At 41.4% G+C, this 25,234-nt stretch overlaps 1 protein-coding gene across 1 annotated transcript in view; it reads right to left on the reverse strand.

The window, feature by feature from the left end:
- Nucleotides 1-9,059, reverse strand: part of LOC130196465 (transmembrane protein 132D) — a 27,421-nt gene extending 18,362 nt beyond the window's left edge. Inside the window, 2 exon segments of the mRNA XM_056418641.1 lie at nt 2,414-3,290; nt 8,972-9,059. Of these exon segments, the coding sequence (XP_056274616.1) occupies nt 2,414-3,290; nt 8,972-9,044 (950 nt within the window). The 5' untranslated portion in view covers nt 9,045-9,059.
- Between the last annotated feature and the right edge of the window lie 16,175 nt (nt 9,060-25,234).

Consider the following 25,234-nt stretch of genomic DNA (forward strand, 5'->3'; position numbering starts at 1 on the left):
TAGGCACTAAGTGGTCACTTTACTGTTCCTCTACCCAGAACCAATGAACTTAAGAAAACAGTAATGTACAGAGCCATTGCATACTGGAATGTGCTCCCCTCATATGTGACTCTAACCAGAAATAAATGTGATTTCAAAGGGAAACTTAAGGCAGCAATAATCAGAAAGGAAATTATAGTAGATTAGGTTATTATATAGGTATTTAAGGTATTTAGGTATTTTTTTAATTATTTTACTTTTAATGTAAATTTTGTTTTCTAAGTCTACGTGTTTTTGTGATAATTGATCATGCTGTACTGCATTTTATGTATTTGTATTATATTGTAATGTTTTTTGCCTGGACCCCAGGAAGAATAGTCTCCACGACAGTGTAGACTAATGGGGATCCTTAATAAACACAAACATAAACATAAGCAGAGGAGAGGAGAAGAGAGCAAAGGAGAGGAGAGGAGAGGAGAGACTATCTTTCTGCTATCTGCTTTTTGTTCAGAAACATGTGGGACTGAGTAAATTAGTTGAACCAGCAATGATTAAAAGCGGCAGAATGAAGAGCAGAGATCACAAAGTATCATTTGGCGTCTCTACGAGAGAGAGAACAAAAGGGAGCCAGCTAAATAATTTAAATACATTGTATAACCCTATCAAATACATTCAGAGGTCTGTAATTACAGTTCTCAGATTCTCTTGGAAATCCAGACAACTTATAAAACGCAAGATGAAACACCTTCATTATTATGTTTCTTTGTTTTATTTTGTTCCACCAGAAGATAATGGAATGACCTGAGAGAAATGTTGAGGGACGACTACAGACTCAACTCTGAAACCTGTAACACAAGGCCATCCGTGCACAGCTGTTGCCTCAATCAATATGTACCTATTCCAGCATTCACAATTGATCTGACTAAGTGACTGGCTAAGTGAATGAATACAGAACCAGGTAAGAAGGGAATTAGTAATCCATGGCTGTCCCCTTAACGGCTCACCTCCACTGAAGCATGTATTTGCAAGTCAAGATGGAAGTAACTCCCACATTATTTATTTTCAAGGAAGTATTGATTGTGTAACACAGCGCTGTTCAATCTACACGGAAACGGCTGTAACTATTATCCAGGAACTAACACACTTTCAGACAAGCTGCCTTCAAGGACTTTCCTGTTGAGCCCGTTCTTAAGTCAGGACAGTGAACTGGACATCATCCAACAAACGGCAAACAGAGATCCATAAGATGGAAGGATTTATGGCATACTATACTCATGATCTAAATCTACACACAAACCAAATGAATAACCGAGACAACATATTTCATACCTCCTGACAGGCCATCCTTCACTGGCTTGAAGTAAAGCGGATAGTGTCTAGAATAATAATAAAAAAATAGTCTCTAATCAAGTTTGCGTAAATCTCTACTTGTCCGCTCTGACAGCTAACCTCGACAAATCTCGCTATGCTGCAACGTGATTCTGTTTGAACTCCGTCTGGATGATGATAATAAAAGGCATTCGGCCGCGGATGACCATGGAAACCAACAATGAAGCAGTGAGAGCCAAATGGAGGCATGTAATTCACATCCACTTTTGAGGTGCCAATCCCCCATGTTGCATCATTTTACCTTGAAAAGAGAAGTAACACACTGACATATTGAGAGAAAGCCACGGGAACACAGTCTTTCTTTTTGTATTTTCTGCTTCACTGGATAACAAGTCAGGTTGTTTCGGCATTCATTCCCAGGATATATACCGTTTGAGTTTTCTTTTAAATCTTAATACAATTATCTTATGTTCCCGAGAAGGTCACAGAGACCTCCAGAGGAATAACTGCTGCTTTGAGATGGGGCTACAAATGCTCTCTTCTCCAGTCAAACAAGAACACTTTGCTTTGCAAAGGAAGCACAGAGTCTTAAATTAAATTGAGATATTCTGGTAATCCCCTCTGGATCTTCATACATTTAGTAGCAGTGTGTTGAATTACCAGAGATCCCGGGCATACCCTTTAAAGCAGAGCAGATATGAGTCACAGGTGTCCACGTGATTTCATTTGATCCATGTCAACCTTGATGAGTTCCGCTCTTGAAGCAGCCTTTCATGGCATTGGGCTGTGCTCACTGAAACTCAAATAATCTCCAGTTCTCTGAAAGACAGCAAACCTCTTATCGTTTGCCATAATCCATGCTAAATCTCATTTCCTCTAATATTCCTCATGTTTGATCGCACAGGATGTGCGCAAGTACGAAGCAAGAGGAATAATACTTTACTGACCATCTCTCTGCATTGAATTATAATTAACCAATTAATTTGGACTACATTGAAATTGCCGAGCCCTCTGAAGTGATGGCAGTATTTCACCTCTGTGTATTGCAATGTATTTTTACACGACAGCCGGTCAAACTGTGAGGCGGCAGAAGACGCCGTCTTACCTGAGAGTGAAGCTCGTCAGCTGAGCAGAGCTGGCCATGAGTATGTAGAAGGTGGCGATGTCGGTCTTCTTCAGCGGCTTGGAGGACGTCCGTATGACGACGGCGTTGCCGAGCTTCAGTCGAGAAAGCGTCGCCATTCCTTTCGGCACTTGCAGAAGACGTACGCTGCCGATCCTCTGCAGGGGCGTCACAGGAACAAACTCCGCTGCCTGCTGCTGTGAGCCACCCCATCGACTTCCATCAACAGAATCGCACTTCCCATTGACTTTGGGTTGCGCCTGGTAGTACAGCTCCACAGGGTTCCCAGTCGTCGGGTCCTGCCGCTCCCTGCTGGTCTCGGACCCCGCGGCAAACCAGCCAAGTGCAGGAGCCAGCTCAGCCATGCAGGTTCCTCTGTCGCCTCCCATGGCACAGGAACCCCTCACCTCCTGGGTCTGCCAGAAAGCAAACACCTTCACACACGGGAGCTCATCCACGGATCCTGCTCCCCGGTCCCAGTCCCTCCCCGCAACATAGAAGAGCACCCGGACTTTGGGCTTGGATGAGAAAACCCGAGGCGTCAGCACAAAGGCCTGGATTTTCCAGTTAAAGGTGAAGACCTCTGGAGCGTTAAAAAGCTGAACAGACTGGACCAGATCTAGAGGCACCAGCTTCTCCGTGGACATGGTGCTGTAGCTGGCGTTGACAGCTGGCTGCCGGCTGGCTCTTAAGATAACAAAGGGCTGCGTGTGACTCTGCATGCTGGAGTTCCTCATGAAGTCCTGGCCAGCCTCCTTTAGGAAGAGGTAATCAGCATCTCGCACCTCGTAGTTGACCGGCAAGAAGACAGGGAAAGGCACTGGGCTCTTACTGTCCGTCAGCTCTTTACTGCTCAAATCTGGAAGATAAATTAGGAAATTGGATTCAATCTATTGTCATTGCACAGAGTACAGGTACACAGGCAACAACATGCATTCTCTGCATTTAACCCGTCCTGAGTTATTAGGGAGCAGCGGGCCGCAGTGATGCGCCCAGGGAGCAACTGGGGGTTCAGTGCCTTGCTCATGGACACTTTGACTTGACCTTGGGGTTGCAGGACGACCCCCTTACCCCACTGAGCTACAGCCGCCCTCCCTAATTGGAAGGCTGGTTAAACGCCATGGCAATATCTAATAATACCATATTTCTACGCAACTCATTTTAGTTGAAACAAAAACATTACTAAGGAATTAAAGTACTGTGGAAAAATACCAGGAACACTTGAGCATAAAAAGTCAGCCAAGGCCAACTGATCAACTGAGTGACCCATCAAGGTATTACACTCAAAGACCTCTCAGCTTAACCTTAAAATCCAGAGCACATACATGGAATGATTTAAATTACAAGAAGGGAAGTGTAAGAGTGTTTTAGTTTCTGAGGCTGGGAACGAAAAGTTGAACTCGGTGACCTTGGTGAAAGTCTTACAGAAACAATTGGTGTGACGAGGCCTCCTCAGTGATATCAGAATGTATTTTGAAACCTCTTCTTGTATTAGAAACCTCTTCAGTGAGACAAAATAATCCAAGTGTTACATTGGTGAAACTTCTTCTATCGTGTTCCGCAACTTGAATCTTAATTTCTTCATAGAACTTCTAATGTGCATCACAATTTACACATTATAAAAAAAACTGATACGGAGACATACGTTTATGTTGTCTTTTAGACTTACTATTTAACAAATTATTAATAACATTTGCAAAGGGCAGCTAAAATAAAATAGTATACGTATATAGTATATGTTTTTATTAAATACAAGACCCCCCTCTCAGCCAAAAGCAGAATAACAATACCCATAATAATATGTGTACAGTCCCTAAATAATAATACCCAGATAACTTAACATGTCACAGAAAGATAATACTAAAAGTGATTAATTCATTCCAATATAATTTAGTTTTCAACATGTTTACTGATATGGAAATGGAGTGTCAAGTGAATCAAGCTTAAAATGGATTTATATTTCCTGTCCCATACATTGTCCCAGTTTCACCTCTCACATGAATAATCAGCTTCGGGAGGAAAGGTGGATCTGATATATTAGGCACACGGTTGAGTTCAGCTATTCAAAACTGGGATTAGATCCACCAAGAAAAACACATTCTTGTGTTTTTATGTTGTTGTTTTTTGTAAAGTAAATTACCAGATCCTAATAAAACGATTAGGCTAACTAAAACTGAGATACATCTGAAAATGTATCTGTCTGTCATTCAGGCAGATGTGATGTTTGCATGGGTTGCTTTGTGTTGGACAGTAAACAAGGACAATGATCACAAGGATTACTGGCTGCCTGTTAAATACTGACCACAAGTGCATAGAATTATCTTTTTATTCGAGTGAATGAAAACAAACCGACAGCATAAATATTTTCTGATCTGGTTCAAAAGCTTAATGGTAAGTGTTTGTCACAGTGGACATGAACCGCGGTCACCAGGCCATGATGTGTCCTCATTAAACGTCCATTTGGATAGAATTATGAAGATTATAGCTGCTGACCTGAGAATGCACTTTTCATCTGTTGGCTAATTGCCCTACTTTGTGAATTAAGGACAAAAACACTGGTGTTTACCTTGCAGATTATAACAAAATGGATGGAGCCACCATTAGCATGGTAGAAAAACAGCTTCAGTAACATCTAAGAATAAAACAAATCATCATCCCACTGGAACAGCAAAGCTAACCATGTCTGACAAAGGGATAATATCTCAGTAAACTTGCATCAGTTGTATTTGTCAATTTCAAACAGAAGTAGCCAGATAGAGAGTTGACTGTGCCTCAATTCTTTATTGTTATTTAACAAGGACATTTTGAAGCTTCTATGTGTCAATATCAGTCCTCATGTCCCTTATGGTTGATGGCATCTAGTGCGTCCATCATGGCCTCTTCTGCTTTTGATCCTCACTCATCCACCCTGGCAAAGAGCCTGTCATGATGGTCTGACAGTTGACACAGCAACGACTAAACTGTCACCCAGCAGCCATCGTAAGAAGACAACAGCATCTCTCTCTCTCTCTCTCTCTCTCTTTCACATACAGACAAGAGTGACAGTCGTGTTTGCTGATGGGCGACACACTGCATGAGGCAGGAACCTGGGAATCTGGGAACGTGGCTGTCCTGGCTTGGCCTACCAATGGCTACAGCGACAGATGTGCTATTTAATACCAGAGCTGGCAGCAGCTCTGGTATGGAGTGACTATAAACTGGCTCCTGGAGCGAGGATGCACTGCCAATGTGCCAACAGACTACTTCACATGCAAGCTCATCCTTTTACAGTTGGGTTTGATGGGTCATCTGTGCTCTTCTTGTTATTCCGCATGCTGTTCCTGTCAGAAAACCAAAAGTAGCCCATTTAAATCTCAGGCTTACAAAGCACACATCGACTTGGTAGCAGACTTTTCAGGCATGCTGCCTTTTTTTCTCATTCATGAGACAGGTAAGAGATTCAAATCCTTCTCCTTTGCCACAATTGTGTAGCCAATGTAAGCAAAACTACACTTCTATGGTTCTCTCAACATGATGAGACGTATGCCCTTAACTGGAAAACATGAGAGCAAATCCACTGTACCAGCTGTTTCAGCCTCTCAAATCACTCTTCCTCCTTGGCTGAGTCAGAAAGCATCAGTGTTGCCACGCAGATGTTACAACAGCCTCTAAAAGCCACCTCTCCAAGACTGCTCATTTCCAATGCCTTGCCTTGTTGATTCATTTTTTTATTTTTCTACAGTATGTAGGTTAAGTACTTAACTCCAGGAGGGGGGGGGGCATTCCCTTGATGGCAAGGTTCTAGTCAAATGTTGTTGATCAAATCTTTGTTCATCCATCTCTGTGTCCAAATGAAAATGCTCCCTTTGGAAATTAGATTTTGGAGTTGTTCATTTGAAACTACCTTCACTGTTCCTTTGAGTGATTGCAGAGAATAAACTTCAAGCACAAATTGTCTTTTAAAATGGATATGTGACTTTGTGAGTATAACATTCCTCAGTGTTTCTAGCTTGGCCACATGTATGAAGCAAATCCAGTGCAATGAGGGCTTCACTGCCATGCATTAGAATGAATACGGAAAGTCAACACTTTACTAAGAAAAGGGTAGTCAGTAGCAGAGTAGCATTTGTTCTGTGGTCTATTGGGATTAAGACTTTTAAAATAATGTTCCTCATCACCAGTTTTAATTTAAAAAAATGTAAAATAACACTGTGGTATCTAGTGAGCTACATTTTGCCCTGCAGTTTGTCTCAAGGCTTTATATTAAAATATTTTCATAGTCAGCTAACTTCTTTTCAAAGTGGTTGTCTTTGAGTGTTATTCCTCCAATCGTAATCAATCTTTGTTCTAGTCTATTATAATGCTGAGGAATCACTGTGAATTTTAATGTGCAGTAATGACTTTTACCATATGTGCAAAACAGCTTGCAGAAGTGAGTCGATTCCCAATAGCATTTCAGAGGACAACAATGGATGTCTGCATTTTAATCAGGAAATGAAAGTTCAGGAGGATTTTTTGATCAAATAGTTTTGTTGGTGTTATGGGTCAAATATCTAGCAATACACTGATAGTGAATACTTTAAAATAAGAAAATGTTGGCAAGGTTTAATGCTAGTAAAACTAATTAAGCACCTGTAGGAGACAACACCCTCTGTTTTACGACTGATGTTAGGAAATTTTGTTTTTATCTTTTGACTGGCTGACCTTTCCAATACATCTACTTTTTTATAAAGCCCCAACAACTCTCATTAGGATCTGACACCTTGCTGATAAATAGGTCCTTAAATACAAAGGTGTGAGCATTTTGTGAGACATTAACCCTTGTGTTGCCTTCGGGTCATTTTGACCCGAATCAATATTACACCCTCCCCCCGCCTATGGGTCATTTTGACCCGATTCAATGTTTCACCCTCCTGTTACCTTTATATTTACTAACATATTTTACCCTTTGGGTTCAATTTGACGCCAGCAATTAAAACCTCCAGAAAATTATTTGAATTAATATTGTTTTCCAAGTTTAAGTGTGAGGCACTTTATGTTTGTTTGTTGACTACCGAAAGAACACCGACATTAAACATTGAATGGGGTCAAATTAATCCGAAGGCGGGGGGAGGGTGTAATATTGATTCGGGTCAAAATGACCAGAAGGCAACACAAGGGTTAAGCCACGAGCAGATACCTTGGGAGAAAAAAAAGTAGCTCACAGGAGAAGAAAGGTAAGCTGTTAGTAAAAAAAGAAGAGAATATCACACAGCGTTGTCGTTAGTTATCAAAGGTCATCTAGAAAGTGAGAAAAACTTTCATCCATGGTCCAACATCAAATATAAGCATTGCAATGTGGTGGCTGCTACAGGCACCGAATGCAATCACGATCCCAATTAAATGAAAAGCCACAAAGATACACACATGCTCTGAAATGTCAGGGTTGTGATGAGCATGATGTATTTACAGAAAATGATGAAATGTAGCGTTCAAAACTGTTCCGTCTTTTTATATTTCTGTTCTGCCGGCCAGACTTTTGCTGATTTCCTGTTATTTCATTTATTTTATATCATGAGAGTGAATTATGTGCTGACAAGAGTGGAGCTGCAAAACAAAAGTTATACAACAGCACTTTTCATCAGATCTCATGGTCAAACTGTACTCTTTACGTTCTCTTCTGACATTAAATGCTTTTAAAACATACACAATGATGCTCTGATCACACAGCATGTAATGCCCCAAGGGCACAGGGTGTGAAATGGTGGAGAAAACAGGCAGATGGGGAGAAGGGGGAGGCTTAAGCTGTTTGCAGTGATTGGTAGCGATTGCTATGTTCAATGAGATTCCTAAAGCTGCCTTAAAAAAAATCTTATTTATCACAATTTCTCAAGTGTTATCATTCTTGTATCTACTATCATCCACCATCATTACCTGGAAATAGCCATCGATGAAGACTTTATAGTAAATGTGTTTGTGATGTGATTTTTTAAATTATAAAAAATGGGAATTTAGGTTTTCTGCTTCTTGTTTGCTGTGTGAAAATTGACTACCCCGATTTTCAGGGAAAGCAAAGTACTAAACTACAAGGCGTGGCTCAAGTTGTAATACAAACCCATCAAGCATTTTACTCTGATTTAAACCGATTTCCATCCTAAATGATGAATATCACACGCACTGATGTCAGACCCCTTTGCCACAATACATAAATGCTATTTTTTTGGCTCACTAGAAAGCTGTTTCCCTGTGGAGTAAGATATAAGTTTGTGGCACAAATTAGGACATTTATATATTATTTACGCATTTAGAAAAGACTGTTTTACTGTTGGCATGCCCCCCCCCCCCCCCCCCCCCCCCATCAGTGACATTTACATTTACAGCTCAGCCTAACAGCTCATTGGTTTTCAGCTGATGTCAGTAAATGCATACACGGTATGAATGATGAAACAGTGATATAGCCGCATAAAGCTTCAGGTTAATTAATTTCACGTTGGCAGCAGACGCTGCGTGTCCTTATCCCTGGTGGACAGTTTAGATTTAAACACATCCCAATTCTCAAACAAGTACTTCTAGGTCACTTACCTTGTGTGAAAACTGTTGTAATAGTTGCAAAGAATATCTGTAAAATCCTCCTGCTCTGGTAGTTAAAGCTCATTTTGGCACCCTGAACAGCTCGCTGTTCCAGGCAAGTTCCCATATCCGTGGTTTGGTCTCGTTTCACCAGAGCATGGAGCGGATCGTTTCACCCATTCCTGCACTTCCCTCAATTAACATAATCACAACTGTGAGAACACAGATTGTAGTGAAGTCCGTGCTGCAGGTGACAGTGCATCGAGATCCGTTCGTCGGCAGGTCCCCGCGGTTGTGCGTAAAAGTTGTGCGTAATCCTGGAGAAGTCTCTGCTGAAGACCGTGCCCGGTCAGAAGACGTGGGAGTCTTGAGCTGAGACCGTGCGACGGAGAATGTTCCGCTTGGTTCAATATTATCCCTCGAAGCGAGATAACTCAAGTCCTCCAGATTGAGTCGGTCTCCCTGTCTGCGCTGTTAAACGGCAGTTAGCAGATCACTGGCTGTCTTGTGCGCAATCCTCAGGGCACTAAACTCATCATCTGTCACTATTCATCCGCTCAGAAAGACATGCACGTTCACTAGCAGCTGGTAGGATTAACCCTGCGTTGGTGTTCCTGCCATGTCAACGATAAATGATCAAACGGGACATATTTAGTACTGATTGTTGATCACGGAATCTGGTAATGTGAGACTCAACCAATAATCTATAGTCATTATGGAGGACACGCGTTCAAATCCACAGCAGCAACTATAAATGACATAGAATCAATATTTATGGTGTGAGAACATATAATCGAATGAGGGAAAAAACAAACGCAAACATCATTAAGAGTATAGTATACATATGAGGCCATTGCTTACTGAAATAGATACATAGCATCAACCATTTGGAGAGAGAAAAGTGAATCACATTAAAAAATACAACCAAACATAACCAGTGATATGTATGTATTTGTAGTTATATTATATTGTCTCAGGTGGATTTTTAGTGCCCTCTGATGGTTAAGAGGAGTTTATATGTCAGTAAAGCAAAGGTGAGTGAGTGACTATTGCTTGCAGCCCAGTTGCATCAGAAACTATTACGTTTTCAGTAGGTTTGGGCTCATTTTGTGAACAGAGAACTTAATATATATATATATAATTCATATTCATGCAATCGACATAATATGTTGATGTGCAAGTGCTGCATGATAGAGATGCTAACACTTGTGCAACATTCTGCTCCTGCAGATTTCAGTGGAATAAAATACAGCCATCCATCATTAGAACTGTATTTACAGCACAACTTAAACATGGTGTACTGCTGACTTATTTCACTCCAACTAAGGTTACTTGCGTGCACACTGGTGGTAAATGTAATGGGGATTTATTGACTCATAAAAAGGGTTAACAATCATATTAACACAGAGTGTGGGACCAAACCTCACAGTATCTGGAGACAGGAGGAAATTGCCACAAGCTACTGCTGTGAGCTTATTTGAACTTATTTGAGCTCCTCTCTCGAACTGCAGCCCTGTGATAAGCAGCAGCAGCAGCATCTGTGTGTTGGACTGCTCCTGTATGCTGTATAGTGCTGCCGAAGGACAATTGTGATCCTTTCCTATGTAGCTGCTCCTCACACACAGAGAGAAACAGCAACTGCACTGTGTATTTAAACCGGCTGAGAAGATTTACCGCCCAAAACTGGTGCTGGAGTAGTTGGAGTGTTACGGATACACCCCTCAGTGCGGCATGCATATTCATACTCACAAATGCAGAACTGGAGACTGCCTTAAGAGGACATGTTTACTTGTCATATATGCACGCAAATACAAATATTTAATGAGATTCACCAGGCTTTAATAGCTTTGAAGTAGACACAACCCAAGTGTTCTCCGCTATCTGGACTTGAGTAATCTCCAAACGTAATTGTCAATAAAATCGCAGAGGTCACCTTTTTAGTCATCTGAAGTAACACATATGGGGAATCACTTGTCAGAAGCATCAACCATAATTTAACATAACATGAAGCTGTTCCAAAAAAAAAAAAAATGTGTGTCCTTTCTCCGGGGACTCTGGATAAGATGCATATAGCTTGCAGATGCAGAGAAAACATATGGTGAAACCTGTCACGAATATGTTATGAACACTTAACGGGCAGAGAAACAACACAGGCCTCCGGATATGCAAGTTGGGGCTTTGACATCGATGGATGCCACGGCAGAGTTGTGCTAGAGTGGGAAGAGTGGCCATAAAATGGTGATAGATGTGAGTGCCACGAGGAAGGGAATGTGTTTTCAATGTCCATCATCCTTCTGTCTGGCAGATAGTGGGAGTTCGGCTGAGGTGCATGTTGTCGTTCTTTTTCCTTGCAAACTCAGAAAGTAAAAATGTAACTAAAAAAGCTTTACGATAACATTGTTACTAACTGAGGAAGGTTGAGTATGTATGTGTGTGTATGTACATGGGCTGATCTGCACATTCCTGTGTATGTCTTCCACCAGGCCTTCTGCTCGTCTGAGTTCTGCTGTAATGATGAGGGCTGTGGTAATAATGCAGTTATAAAAGTGTGTAATCTTTTAATAAATAGGCCACTTAAAAGGCATTTGTTGTTGTATTGTCAAAGGAAATGAACCTATACCTATACCTTCTTACTGAGAAGATTCCACTCTCATGTTAAATTAGTTGGTCTTCAATTGGAGAACGTTCTTGTCAGGGGTGCTAAAGTCTTTAAAGTACAGAGAAACATTAAGTAAGGCCCTTATCATAAAGTGTTTATAATGTAACGCATGGCTATTGGTGGAAATTGGTATTCACTTTCTTTGTTTGCTGTGTGTTGGGTCTGATCTTGAAAATTGAAAAGAATTTCAGGACTCAATTGGAAATTGTGTTCACTGCAAGTTACTTGGTGTTGGTAAGTTTTTACTAATTTGAATTAAGTTGTTTTAAGTTAACAAGTGTTAATATTTCTCAATGGATAAATCCACATTTCTGCAAATATGGCTCAATGTTGAAATCTGCTGAAAGTGTTTCGTTAGCTCATGAGAACCCTGGCATCATATTGATTTTCAACACATATTATTATTACGATACAGGGCTGCACGGTGGTGTAGTGGCTAGCACTGTCGCCTCACAGCAAGAGGGCCGTGGGTTCAATTCCCGGTGTGGGCGGTCTTTCTGTGTGGAGTTTGCATGTTCTCCCCGTGGAAGCGTGGGTTTCCTCCGGCTTCCTCCCACAGTCCAAAGACATGCAGTCAGGTTAATTGATCTCTAAATTGCCCATCGGTGTGAGAGTGAGTGGTTGTCTGTCTCTACGTATGTGTGCCCTGAGATGGACTGGCGGCCTGTCCAGGGTGTCCCCTGCCTTCGCCCTATGTCAGCTGGGATCGGCTCAAGCGCCCCCGCGACCCTAATGAGGATGAAGCGCTATCGAAAATGGATGGATGGATGGATGGATGGATTATTATTACGAATCCAGGCTGCGGGTTCTTGTAGTACTATGCAGGTAATTGTCCAGAATAAATAGGGGAAGACGTGTTGTTTAGTGAAGACCTTATATCAATATATATATATGTAAGTATATATATATATATATATATATATATATACTGATATGTACATACATAAATACATGGTGAACTAATCTTACATTAGATTGTTCAGCTGTAGTACGACGGCATTGAAGGCCTAGGTAGAAAATGCACGGCCCGCCACTGTATAAGTTACAGGTAATGTTGGCTTTGACCAAAAAAAGGAACAAACATGTGCACCAAAATAAAGACGGAATGCAAAGAAGTATAAAGTCTAACTACACCCACTTCAAACCATATCTACACTGCACTACAACACATGCAATTACTGCTCGGGATGCTCCCACCTGCAGCAAGGTCCATTCGTACTTTCTCGCCCAATAAACTGTCAAAGAGTATACAATGTTCAAACTGCAAAGACTAACAATCCCTTTACTTATAATACAAAAGCACACTTTTCTATCATATTCTACAATGGATAAAACGGCAAAAGACACGTCTTTGATAGGCTGCAAGTATGTTCCCATTAAATCACAGAGACAATGGTTGTGTTTCTTCAACTAAGTGGGAAGTAAATGGATAATATGACATGTTTGTACAGCATCCACTGCACTCCCACGCAAGCTGCTTGCAAGTCTGTAAAACTTGAAATGTTCAATGTAGGGACCTGAGTAAACATTAGCTCAAAAGCCTGAAATATACACAGGAGCCAACCAAGCGTCAGGGTCGTGAAAGGGAAGCCAGTGGAGAAGTGCCGTACATGCATACTTTAGCCATCAGGGAGCGACTCTTCTGGTTTAAAAACAAAGTCAGTTTGTAATGAAGTCTATAATAAAATTACCCTACTTTGATTTATTATCTTATTTAACATTATGACACTGAGTTTATGGTCTCAATCGCTAGTTTCAAGCATATCAAGCATATTGTTAATTTATTAAATTATGGTCCCATTTAGAGTAAAATAATAAAAGCAGGGTATGCTTTAGGGAGTGGCTACTTTAGTCACTATCCCGCCGCTGTCCGCTCTAAGAGTTGACCGTGTTGTGTTTTACAAAATAGTCCCTTTCACAGTGTGTCTTCGGTTCATGAAAGTAAAATGTAAACTTGTTGGTCTCCTAAAGATGTTTTATTTAGCATTTGGCTGTACTCTCAGGTCACTTCTGGTTGCAGTAAGCCAAGATGCCGATGAACAAAATAAAAAATGTGTTAGAGATAGTCAGATAAATGTGCATTAAGCCTTCAGGTGATTCTGATCAAACGACACCGTCTTCAGAATGGGCATTTGCATAATTTAATGTAGTCATCGCTACACAAACACATAGTCTAATATCCTCTGAGTGGAAATTGTAAAATTGCAAAAATGCTTGCAATTGCAAATTAATGTATCACTTCATTCCTTTATTTGAATTGGATACTTTTTAACTCTCGTGCAGAGAAATGTTCTGTGCAGCATCCTAATCCAGCACAAAGTGGGCCATAAGAGACAGCTCCACATGTTTGGGCTTCACCCCCAGGCCACCGAAGAAGAGTTAGTTCAGCCTAATCTCCACGGTGTGATGTGTGACTTCTTCCCCTGCTGTCGTACTCATGTAATCTGCTATTTGTGTCGCTTTAAGTCCAGGGAGTAGCGAGAGGTTGAAGCGGGAAACTACATGATGGGAACTGTCATCTCTGTCCCATCGATGGGTGCTGCCAGTATCCTGCTAATCCCCCAGAGTAATCCCAGCACCACAACAGGGAAGTCAGACACACCAAGGCAGGACAGGGCACACACACACACTGTTAACACAGCGACAACACACACTTTGGAGGAAAATTGTCTCTCACGCTTGATTGACGCCTGAATTGATGTTTTCATGTCTCGACGAATAACTAAATTGCATGAAGGAACTGAGGACTGTTTACATTTCAACTGAAATTGAGTCATTCTTCGGGCAAAAAAAGAAAGAAATGACACAAGCGTCCAATGGGGTGTGTGATTTGTGGCCTTTGCCCGTGTTGCCATGTCTTTCCACGATTTCTCAAGCAATTAAAGGGGAGCCCTCACATGAACACTGTTCATAAACTATGTCTCACATTCAGAGAATGAAGAGAAATGTTCTGACAAGAGAAATACAACTTTGAGCACGATTGTATTGTTTTCCCCCTGAATCGATGGTTTTGTGACAGCGTAGAATCTTGAGGATCCAAGGAAAACATTCTCAAGACAGAAAGATCTGATGTCACCTCCCTGTGTCGTCTCACAGCCGCCTCGAAAAGCAGAAACCAGATGTTCGCTTTATGCGTAAAAGCTACTTCTCACTCTTCCATACAATTATTTTTCCTTTCTCCTGTTTTCTTTTTTGTCTCAGGAGGAAGCTTTGATTCTTACTAGTGGCTGCCATCTTGAAGATTGTCCAATAAGTTTGTTAACAATAGGTACATAAAAGGAAAGAAGAATACATTCAAGGCATTTATCAAACAGTTAGTTCATGTCCTCTCATCTGTTATTTACAGAATCCTCATTATTTCCAGTTTAGTTATCTTAAGGAGGTTGTAAGGACAATGAAATCAGTGATGCAATATTTAGGCCACAATTAAGCCTCTCATGGGAGATTCATTTGGATCCCCGCCCCCTCCTTTCCATTCATCTATCATTTATACCTCCATTTTTAGACATGATACAGCATGAAATATAGCAAGTAAAGTAAATCATTGAATGAACGTAGTTTAATCCTGCCATATATTTCCATTGAATTCAAAATGTATTGTATTTAAACACCACATAGACTGGTATTTTAATACTCAATACTTGAATATTTTTCATTGGATTGAAATGTTTGACAGACATCCCAAAATATTTTAGGGAGTCTTGAGAGCAGACTACAAGTCTAATGATTCCTAATTGCATGGTTATTGTGTGGTAGACAAGACCTCAGAGGCCTAAAAGTTAAGTACTCAACATCTATGCATTCTCAACCAAATCAGATGTGTGGTTTCTACAAGTATTATATCTATCTATTTTAATACAAACCATGGAGATGGTGACCATGAGATGTTTGATTTTCAGCCCTGCCTTTGGATCAAAAGATCTTGAGCATGCATGGTGAGTATCGGTCAGGCTAGTATGGAAAGGAGAAGTAGCATGGAGAAAACCACGGACTCTCTTGATGTGAGAAACATTAATACTGCACTTGTCACTTCACATTATAATATCTCAACAATATATATAACAGGAGGGATAATCAAATAATGACTCGCTGTCTAAGGCCTTGAATGTGTATGGACACATTACATATATGCACAGAAAATGTGACCTCGTCCATCATGATGATGCAGTTTATTGTTTAAGAAATGTGAACCTTTAACTCTCTCTGGTAACATAAAGTCAAATTTGAACGTAAAAAAGATAAATGTGATTCATCAAACAAAATATTCTGCTTCGAAAAATATTTGTTGCCAGAAGCTTTAAATGTAAAAAGAAAATTGCATTCCTTAACAGCCCTGACTCACATTAACTTCCCCACTTTGTGCTGGAGCTTGTCAGATAAAAAAAATTGTTTTATATGCTTTGGGATTTAAAGATCTGCATATGAGTATAAATTGTGCAAGCCAAATTAAATTGGTTATAGAATATTCAACCTTTATTACATTATAAAAAAATGTCAAGGCTTGTGTAAAGGCATTAAAGTAGTCCATGGATATGCACAAATATTATATTTCAGTTTCAAATCCTCCTTGGCATGGTGGAGGTTGGTTTATGGTATTTGGCCGACGTAGGAGCCAGATCTGCTAGGGCTGCCAGATCGGTTCAGGGTCCAGATTTCAGAGATGACGTCACAAATTATGATTGGCTGTGTGTGCGACATTTGCTATACTGTACGTATATGGTCCATATTCTGCGACCCAGTCCTAATGTTCCCTAAAGCCTCAAACGCTGAACCCTCCGGCATGGACTGACGTCACATGTTAAGAGGTTGTGTGTGGGAGGATTTCTACTCCCTGATTTGAACATCTTCCAGGCTCTTTCCTCACGAGATGAGAGGTCATTTTAAATAATCCATTGAGTTGTTTTTGTCCAAACAGCTTCAATGATTTTAGGTGTTTTTAATCCTTAATGTTGTTGTGTAAAAGTAATTTGCCAGGCTGAACACCCATGTGCCGTCCTCTTTGTTTACCTTTTATTTAGGTCTCCATGCTTCCACTAATAACTGCTGTTTAACGTCACATTGCTATGAATTGTGGGTAATTCACTTGGGCAAAGTTTGAATCTAAGACTGACTTGGGTACATAAAGGGCTCAAAATGTCTGCAATAGAGTACCCAACACTCAACGGATTTGAAAATGGGCCGGCCCTGAAGCAGCAAGATCTTTGTGGGACTTTAAATAATCCAAATTTAATTTAAATCCCCTCTCGCCAACAAAATACATTGTAATCACTTTGGTGATCCCTTCAATTTCCAACCAGCCTCAACATCAGCTCATGATTTTAATGGGTCTTACTTTAGTGTATTTCCAAATAATTACAAAAGTAATCACATTACCAACAGCTTCAACTGTAGTTTGTGAAGGCTACTTGCTAAACAATAAGCATGTTAGCATTCTCACTGTCAGACTTCTAGCACGCTGACAATAGCATTTTAGCTCTGCTGTATCAAGCGTCCCCTTAGCTGCTAGCACGGCTGTAGACTAGAGAAGTTAGGGTCAGATTGGGGCTGTGAAGGAATATCTCGAAGAATAACCTCCTCATTTCCTCTGTATTCCCTCTTTTATTGGAACTGTGTAGAGGTTAAGTGGTGAAATGGATAATAAAGGACTGGGTTTGTGTTTTATGGCAGGATCACTGGCTCCATGACAGCTATAGTGGATTAAATCTCTACTATAATACAGTTTGGATGACAGCTTCAGAGGTCAGACAAGGAGATTAGACAGATTCTTAATTAAGTTGCTGGCAAGCTGAGAGGCCTTGACCCACATGTAATATGTTTGCCAAAATGACATGTACATACTCAGTATGTTGAGTTTGTTTTTCTGCACACCTTTACAGGAAAAGAGAATCAAGAATAGATGATAAAGTGATGTGAAGCCTTGTCTATCATCAGACAAGTGAACTAAAGGGCAATGATGACAGCATATTTAAGTGCAAGGATATTTAAGTATAATGCAGGCAGATAGCAAAGATATCAATCTACTCTGAGGGTGGCCCGTAAATGCTATCCAAAGGACCGATGAGGCCGATGAGGTTGATGGAGGGGTCAGAGCGAGTGAATTGCAACAACCCATTGGTTGAACATTAAGGTCATGAGGTGGACCTTGGTAGAATCAGATTGTCAAGGATGAGAGGTGCCGGTGGCAACGTTCAATAAAACATGCGAGCAATCTTCTCACCAGAAGTAAAAGTACTCTGCAGTTCAACTCCAGGCAGCCCAAACAGATTTCCCCTGTGAGTCAAAAGCACTGCAGCTGCTCATTCACCACGGCCGGCAACCCAAGCTGCCATCAAATCGACCGCCGTTGCCAGAAATAGTGCTGAAAATTGGTAAAACTATCACATAGTGTCTGACCTCTGACAAGGCTTATCTTGCGCAAGACAACGTAGGGAGCTGAAATGATGGTGTCTGTCTGCTCCAGCTCCTCTTTCTGCCTCATTAGCTGCTGATATTGGATAGGTTATCTCAGTTTACAGCACATTTTAAGGTTGTACTCAGCTGAAAATGCTGCACCGAAAAGGTTAATTTCTTGTGCGAATATCACACCTGAAACTCATTTGGAATGCGGTGATTACATGTGTGCCCACTGCTTCCTCTATATGTCTCCTGTGTAGCAATGAAGGTGTTTCAATGATGACTACATCCTGAGTTTGTTCCGTTGCTGAAGGCTGCCTGCTACAGGCCATGAAATGAGGAGACGGATGATAAGCTTCTCCCTCACGCTCTGGGGAACACAGTCAGCCATGATGGAATGAATCATGACGGGCAGGAATCTCAGAGTCAGATAAGTATGTTTACACCAACATCGCAGACACAATATGCACAGCCCATACTCGAATGTGGCCACTGGACCTTGATGGATGGGATTCTTGAAGACTAATTATCTATCAAGACTCTGAATGCGCTACTCCTCCAATAAAATATATCTATTTTACTTTTGAGTAATTTCCCCCACCTGATCAGAAACAGCAGCATGTGAAATAAAGCAGTAATAAGTAGTCCAGACTGTAAACATCAAACTTCAAAGTCCTCCCCCTTCAGCATTCTTAAAGACTACCCACAAGACCACAGGGGCCTCACACCTTAAACCCAATTTCCATTTCTCTGATGAATTCTAGGAATTACCTGGCGAACCACGATCAGGTCGAGAGGATTAACGAGAATATTCTCTTCCAAAAGTCAGACTCCAGAGAGTGGTTTTGGGAAAAGGCCAGTGAATTGATGTCAGAGCTCAACTTTAATTTATGGATATTTCTTTTAGTGCAAGCTCACAACAGCATGACATGCAGGCTGAGCAGTTAGCCAGCCATGTTATTAGATTTCTTTTCTTGTGGAGGATGGTGCGCTCAATGGTTTTTTTTTGGCCCGGCAACATGTCAATCGAACAGTAGGTGAATGGACAGATATGACATTGTATGTAATAATTGTTATGTCACAGAAATGATCAGGTGACATGAATGAATGTCTAAAATGTTGAATTAGGAAGAGGTGCAGCAGTTTGGCTGTGCTGCCATCTAGTGCTTCAAGGCGGCACCTCGCTGCTCGTTGCAGTGGGATGAAAAATGAGTTCAGCTCTGGCTGCATTCATTTTCCTCTCATTTATCTCCTGTGAAGTACGTGTGTGTGTGGGGGGGGGGGGGCTGCACCTAAGTTATTCAGAGCATATTACAGTGCCAGGAGTGCACAGTATTGCACATGTATGGGTCAACCCAGTGGGAATCAAAGCCACAGTGATCTTTAGTGTGTCGAGTTTGAGATTAATAGTCTGCAGTTCACCCCTATTGTGAATAACTAGATAAATAGAATAAAATGAAAAATGTTGATTTACAGCTAGTGGTATCTAGCCATGCAGATTTGTATTTTATTTTTGAGATATTAGTCTATTATCTTTTGTCATTTCCCCAATTTGTAAAGATGACTTATTTATCTTTTAATTGATTTGGAACTACTTTCTGCTAAAGAAATGGTCCCCATTGAAAGCTGCAGTACTCAGTGTGTTCAGTGGATTATCAGTGACAGGGCACTTTCTGGATAGACGAATTACAGCAGATATTTTCTATGGTGTACTTCCACAAATGACATCTGCTTTACCTGTATTGTATTTGGGTAGAGAAAAAATCTCAAAATATGGGCAAAACACTGTCTGAACGGCTGATTTACTTGTAACTGAGAAAATAAGACTTTGTATTTATTTTAAGTGAACAAACCCTTTTAGCATTACATATATAGGCATTAATTTGTGTGTTTGACACAATTACTGTCTCAAAAGTGTAAACTTGTATTACAGTATGTATTCATAAATGCTTGACATCCTCATAACTTGAATCTATTTAGATGTCACTTAACAACAATCATAACTACGAACCGGCGGTGGTTCATTAACAGTTATTAACAGTTAAAAGTAGCACAACTGGTCCTTTTTTTGGACCTACAATAGCAGATTATTTTCTTCCTTCAGGTGATATAGATGTCATCTCGGGTTTTGTTATTGCTCTGCTGTCCTCCACAGGCTGCTGTTGTACGGTGACTCTGCCCTGTGATTGACTGTGTGTGCAGCAGGAGGAGCCACACCAGGACAGAGCCACTTATCACTCCGGGAGCAATGGATGACCCAAGAACAGAGATGCAGCTTGGACCGCACACTGTGTCATCTGTCAGCCGGGCCACATAGGTGAGCCAGAGGATGAGAGGAGATGAGCAGAACTGAGATTTAGAGTTTGGCCTTCCTCACATTATCTCCCCTCGCACCATTTCTCATCTTGTGAAACCTCCTGCAGCTACAACGAGGGAAAGAAAAGGGACAGCTGAAGGATGAGGGGAGGCATGCAACACGGTTGTGGTTGGATTTCTAATGAGAATTAGACTCCAAATCAACGTATTCATGAAGTACAGTGAGTGTCTGGTAATGTGTCTTGTCAGCACTGATGCAAGGACATATTGACAACTCTGCACCAATGTCAGTTTGACAAATCTCCGTACAATTTCTTTTATTCAGGTAGTGGAGGTCACAGTTTTATTACAAAACCTGCACTACACTCTTAGCCTTAACCTCTTATCTATAAGATATCCTTGCATAGTTACAGCTGCTGATGGCTTTACAGCTGCGGGTGGGCCAATGGATGAACCAAAGGAATTAAAGAATGTTTCTACAACAAAACTAACACATTTATCCCTTGTCTGCATCTAAATTAAGGTATGCGTGACAATCATTTTAAAAGCATCTTTAAAAAAGCTCTTTCCATAAATATCTGCATGTGCAGTTCAGTCAACCGTACAACTTGCTGTGCGTGAGGAAGTAAGCAACTCAGTCAGACACATCTTTCCGTCCGAGGAGAGCAGAGGGAGGGATGGTGCATTCAGTGGAGCTGACAGGTACCCACCTCTGATTCATTGTGATTTATTTCCACACAGAGCTTCGACGTGGCCAGTGCATCGGCAGGTCAATTTGGTTTGGGCAGAAGAAGAGTTGATTGATAGAGTGGGAGCAAGCCATGATGTTCACTACGCTCGGCTCCATCAGGGCCCCAGCTATGGCCGATTAATCAGTCGCTCTGCCGGGGATTTTGTGTGTGTGTACGTGTCTTTTGTGTGTGTGTGTGTGTGTGTGTGTGTATATATGTGTGTGTTTGGGTAAGTCTCCATCTCTGACCTAAGATGGCCTCCCCCTGGAAGCAAGCTGTTATCTCATTCATGTTGCTTTTCCATGATATAAAACCAAGACAATTATCTGGAGGCCTATGTTACCTGCTAAAGTAACATGGACCTGCAGAAATTCTGATGAATCAAATACTTGGGTGTCACCACTAGATGGCAATATCAGCTAAAAGTAAATTTAAGGATTCCTCCCAGTCCCTGTTTCCACGTGACTACTAGTCAAATGAAGAAGAGCAAAGAGCTCCTGACTTGCTGCTTTATCAGTCACAACAGCACAGCCAGCATGCTCCCTGTAGCTCACTGCAATCCCACTCTCCTGGTGCGTTCTCTCAGTGCTCCCCCTGTGACTGGCTGTGTTGGATGAGGCCCGTTGCATCTTCAAGGCTTGGTGTGGTCAAAGTGTTGCCTGATGTCCCACTGACCCATCCCATCTCTGAGCATCAATCTAAGGCCTCCTTTTTTTGCCTGAAACCCCCCAAAGGCTTTTTATCCCTTTATCCAGACATGAGATCAGAATTCCAGATCAGAATTTGGGTCAGTTTCTGGATCAGTTGTATCAAATATCTTTTGAAGCATATCTCTCCATCTCTTCTTCACCTCCCTTGCTTTGCCGGTCCACCGAAAGATGTTATCTTTTTGTTTTATCTTGTGTTCTCGTTTTCTTCTCTCCTGGAGATGAGCGGCACATCAGAGATAGCCGTCAACTATAATCCTATCCTTTATGCCCTGTGATAGTAAGTTGCAAGCCTGTAGCCCTTTCACACTTTGTTTGTTATCGTTGGAAATCATGCTTAATGTCATGCTCGACGTCAGTTGGGAGCTACTTGCCTTTTTGTATTCATCTCAGTGATGTGCCTCTCAAGAACAGAAGACACCTAGACATCAAAGAGACAAATATGCTTCCAGTCAAACGGTTGGTTATTGTTGGAATTGCTCCAGGAAATAATTGATGAGTGCATTGGCAGTGTGCCTTTCAAGCCGGCATTGTGTTTGGTTGGTGAGTTTTGAGAGCTTCCCACACTGCTGCCGTGATACAACCCTGGGCCCCAGACAGCAGGGGCATGATATATGCAACGCTGTGAAGATGCAATGAAACGTTCTCTTGTGTCTATCTCTCCAACATCCAGGGGTTTCTACTTCGCTCAAATATGAGCCCGAAATGCTGTCTGTCACTCACATTGTGCACAAATCAGTAATAGCGGTGTTTACTAATTGGTCCAGCAGGTGGTGATGGAGAGCTGGTGTTCTCATAGCCAGGCGCTAAGAGAGAGAGAGAGAGAGAGAGTGTGTGTGTGTGTGTGTGTGTGTGTGTGTGTGTGTGTGTGTGTGTGTGTGTGTGTGTGTGTGTGTGTGTGTGTGTGTGTGTGTGTGTGTGTGCGTGTGCGTGTGCGTGTGCGTGCGTAAAGAGGAACTATCCCCAGAGCTTCACCTGACCTGCGATTCCCCTCTGCTGCACACACCTTGTCAGCAGGTTGGGCCTTATCTCTCTCCGACTGAAGTGAGCCATTGAGCGCACACTTGACCTTGTCATTATCTTGTAACTGGCCTTGTTTCCACTCTCTGTTCACCCTTTTGTGTGTTTCCTTACTTTCCTTTTCCGCACTATTTGAACAAAGATAAGAACGGATCCACACACACACTCCCACACCCTATCATCTCTCTTTCTCTTCCCCTTGTTTATGAAAGAAACCTTGTGTTGATTACAAAGAGAGGCCTCACAATGACCTTCCATGGCAGTTTGAGGTGTCGTCAACACCACTGAGTCATCTTTCTCTCATTTACAATATAGAGGAAGGATCACACATTCAGTACAAAGCATATGGATGCTCTTCCTAGTAAATATTATTAAAGTCTACACACGATAAACTTACTTGTTTGGTAAAAAAGAAAGGCAGGAATAGGAACACATCGGCCTTAAATCTCACCATTGTCGTGCCGCATTATCCCCAAATGAAGAGCTAAAAGTCATATCTAGCTGTGTGGAGGTGGAGGCAAGCTGTGTCCTTTGTGTTAACCCTCCTGTTACCTTTAGGGTCAATTTGATCCCATTCAATGTTTAATGTCGGTGTTCTTTGGGGTCAATTTGACCCCAGGCTGTTTTTCACTGTCAAACATATAAGAAATATCAACTTTTTTATATATTTAAAGGGCTATTTAGGTAGTCAACAAACAAACATAAAGTACCTCACACTTAAACTTGGGAAACAATATTAATTCTAATAATTTTCTGGAGGTTTTAATTGCTGGGGTCAAATTGACCCAGAGGGTAAAATATGTTAGTAAATGTAAAGGTAACAGGAGGGTTAAGCTAACAGGCTGCTTACAAATTTACATTGAAGAAATGGATGTGAGCATGGTATCAATCTTCTCATCAAACTTTCGGGAAGAAAGCTAATATGCCAATTTCCCAAAATGTAAAACTATTCCCTTGATAGATGATGTATGTTCGGCTATTACAGTAGCAGCTCAGTCATTATGAAAACAATACTTGTAAGCTTCAGTTTATATTACTTTTATATGAATAATAAAGGCTTTTGTAGACTTAAATTCAATGGTATCTAGTGGCTCCACAGAGGTAAACATATGACATTTAATGCAGCCAAAAATTGGGGTAGTCTAAAAGTGAATTTCCATTGTACAATAGTTTGATATACCAAAAAGATGATATTGCTCAAATGTCTGTAACTTTTTGAGAGAACTCTTCTGCCATGAAATGAACGGAAAGCTGCTGTTTAGGAGCTGAATATCACGATCACCGAGGGATGCTGTCGGGTTCCTTTTGGATTTACAATAGGCATATGCTTTCCATAAAGCAAGCCTCAATATATCTGTCCATCAAAAGCTTCACTGACAGCATGAGGCGATATGTTGCTCGCCTTTGATTCTAATGCTAAGAGCATAATTTATGTAAGATGTTTGAATGGCTTTTTGAGTTAGAATAGATAAAAGGAAGTTTGATGATTGAAAAGCCAAAAAAGTGCCTGCGAAGCACTGTTTTTAAACTCCTGGGGCTGCGAGAGGGTTGATGAACAGGGCGGGTGCAAATGATGATTAGCTCAAGCCATTTATTGCACTAACAAAACAGTGTGCCAATCACAGCCATCCCTTGAGTTTTCCTCTCTTTTCTGCAAATATGAAAGACCTCATCCCCACAGTGACTTCAAAGGTGGCAGCAGCAGGCCCCATACCAGGCCACGGCGTCTCCCTGAGCCCTTCCCCTCCACACATCAAACCCCAGCTGACAAAAGCAGCTCTAGGTGGCATAATGAGACGCATCACTCCTTTCAACTATGTGTGAAGTGTGACATTCTCTGTCTTCTTGTGTCTTGTGTTGACACTGCGGCCCGTGTGTGAGGAGTTGACCGGTCCAGACACCCCTCGCTCCTTGGACACTAGCAGCTTCAAAGCCTTGTTAGTTCCTTAGGTCAACAGTCATGGCCGTGTACACAAACAAACACACACACACACACACACACACACACACACACACAAATACATCTCCAAGGGTGAGAGGAGCAGTTTTGGTGACGCCCTCCCCTCGTAGTTTCCTCAAGATTGTTTTATTGTTTGCTCAGAGGAAAAGACTGCAGACCGAAACAACAACTGATAACTCAATTTTCAGGAATCACACTTGGGAGGTGGTGCTGATCAACTCTAAAGCCATTTTAAGAACCTATGTTTCACGCACATGTGCACCTTATCAGATAGGTGATACTGGAAGGCATGCTCCTGCCTTGTGACTGCCTCTCTGGTATTTTTGCGTTGATGAAGGCCATTATCAGTGGATTAACAGAAACTAAGATGGTGGGGGCTCACAGTGTTGGACATACTGCCCTTATTCTTCCTCGCCTGTATCCCATGTATTACCCTTGTCCACTGACCAGCAGATAAGATGCCTTGGAGAGATGGAAGCTATGCAACCA

This window comes from Pseudoliparis swirei, chromosome 7 (assembly GCF_029220125.1).
Source record: "Pseudoliparis swirei isolate HS2019 ecotype Mariana Trench chromosome 7, NWPU_hadal_v1, whole genome shotgun sequence".
Classification (NCBI taxonomy): Eukaryota; Metazoa; Chordata; class Actinopteri; order Perciformes; family Liparidae; genus Pseudoliparis; species Pseudoliparis swirei.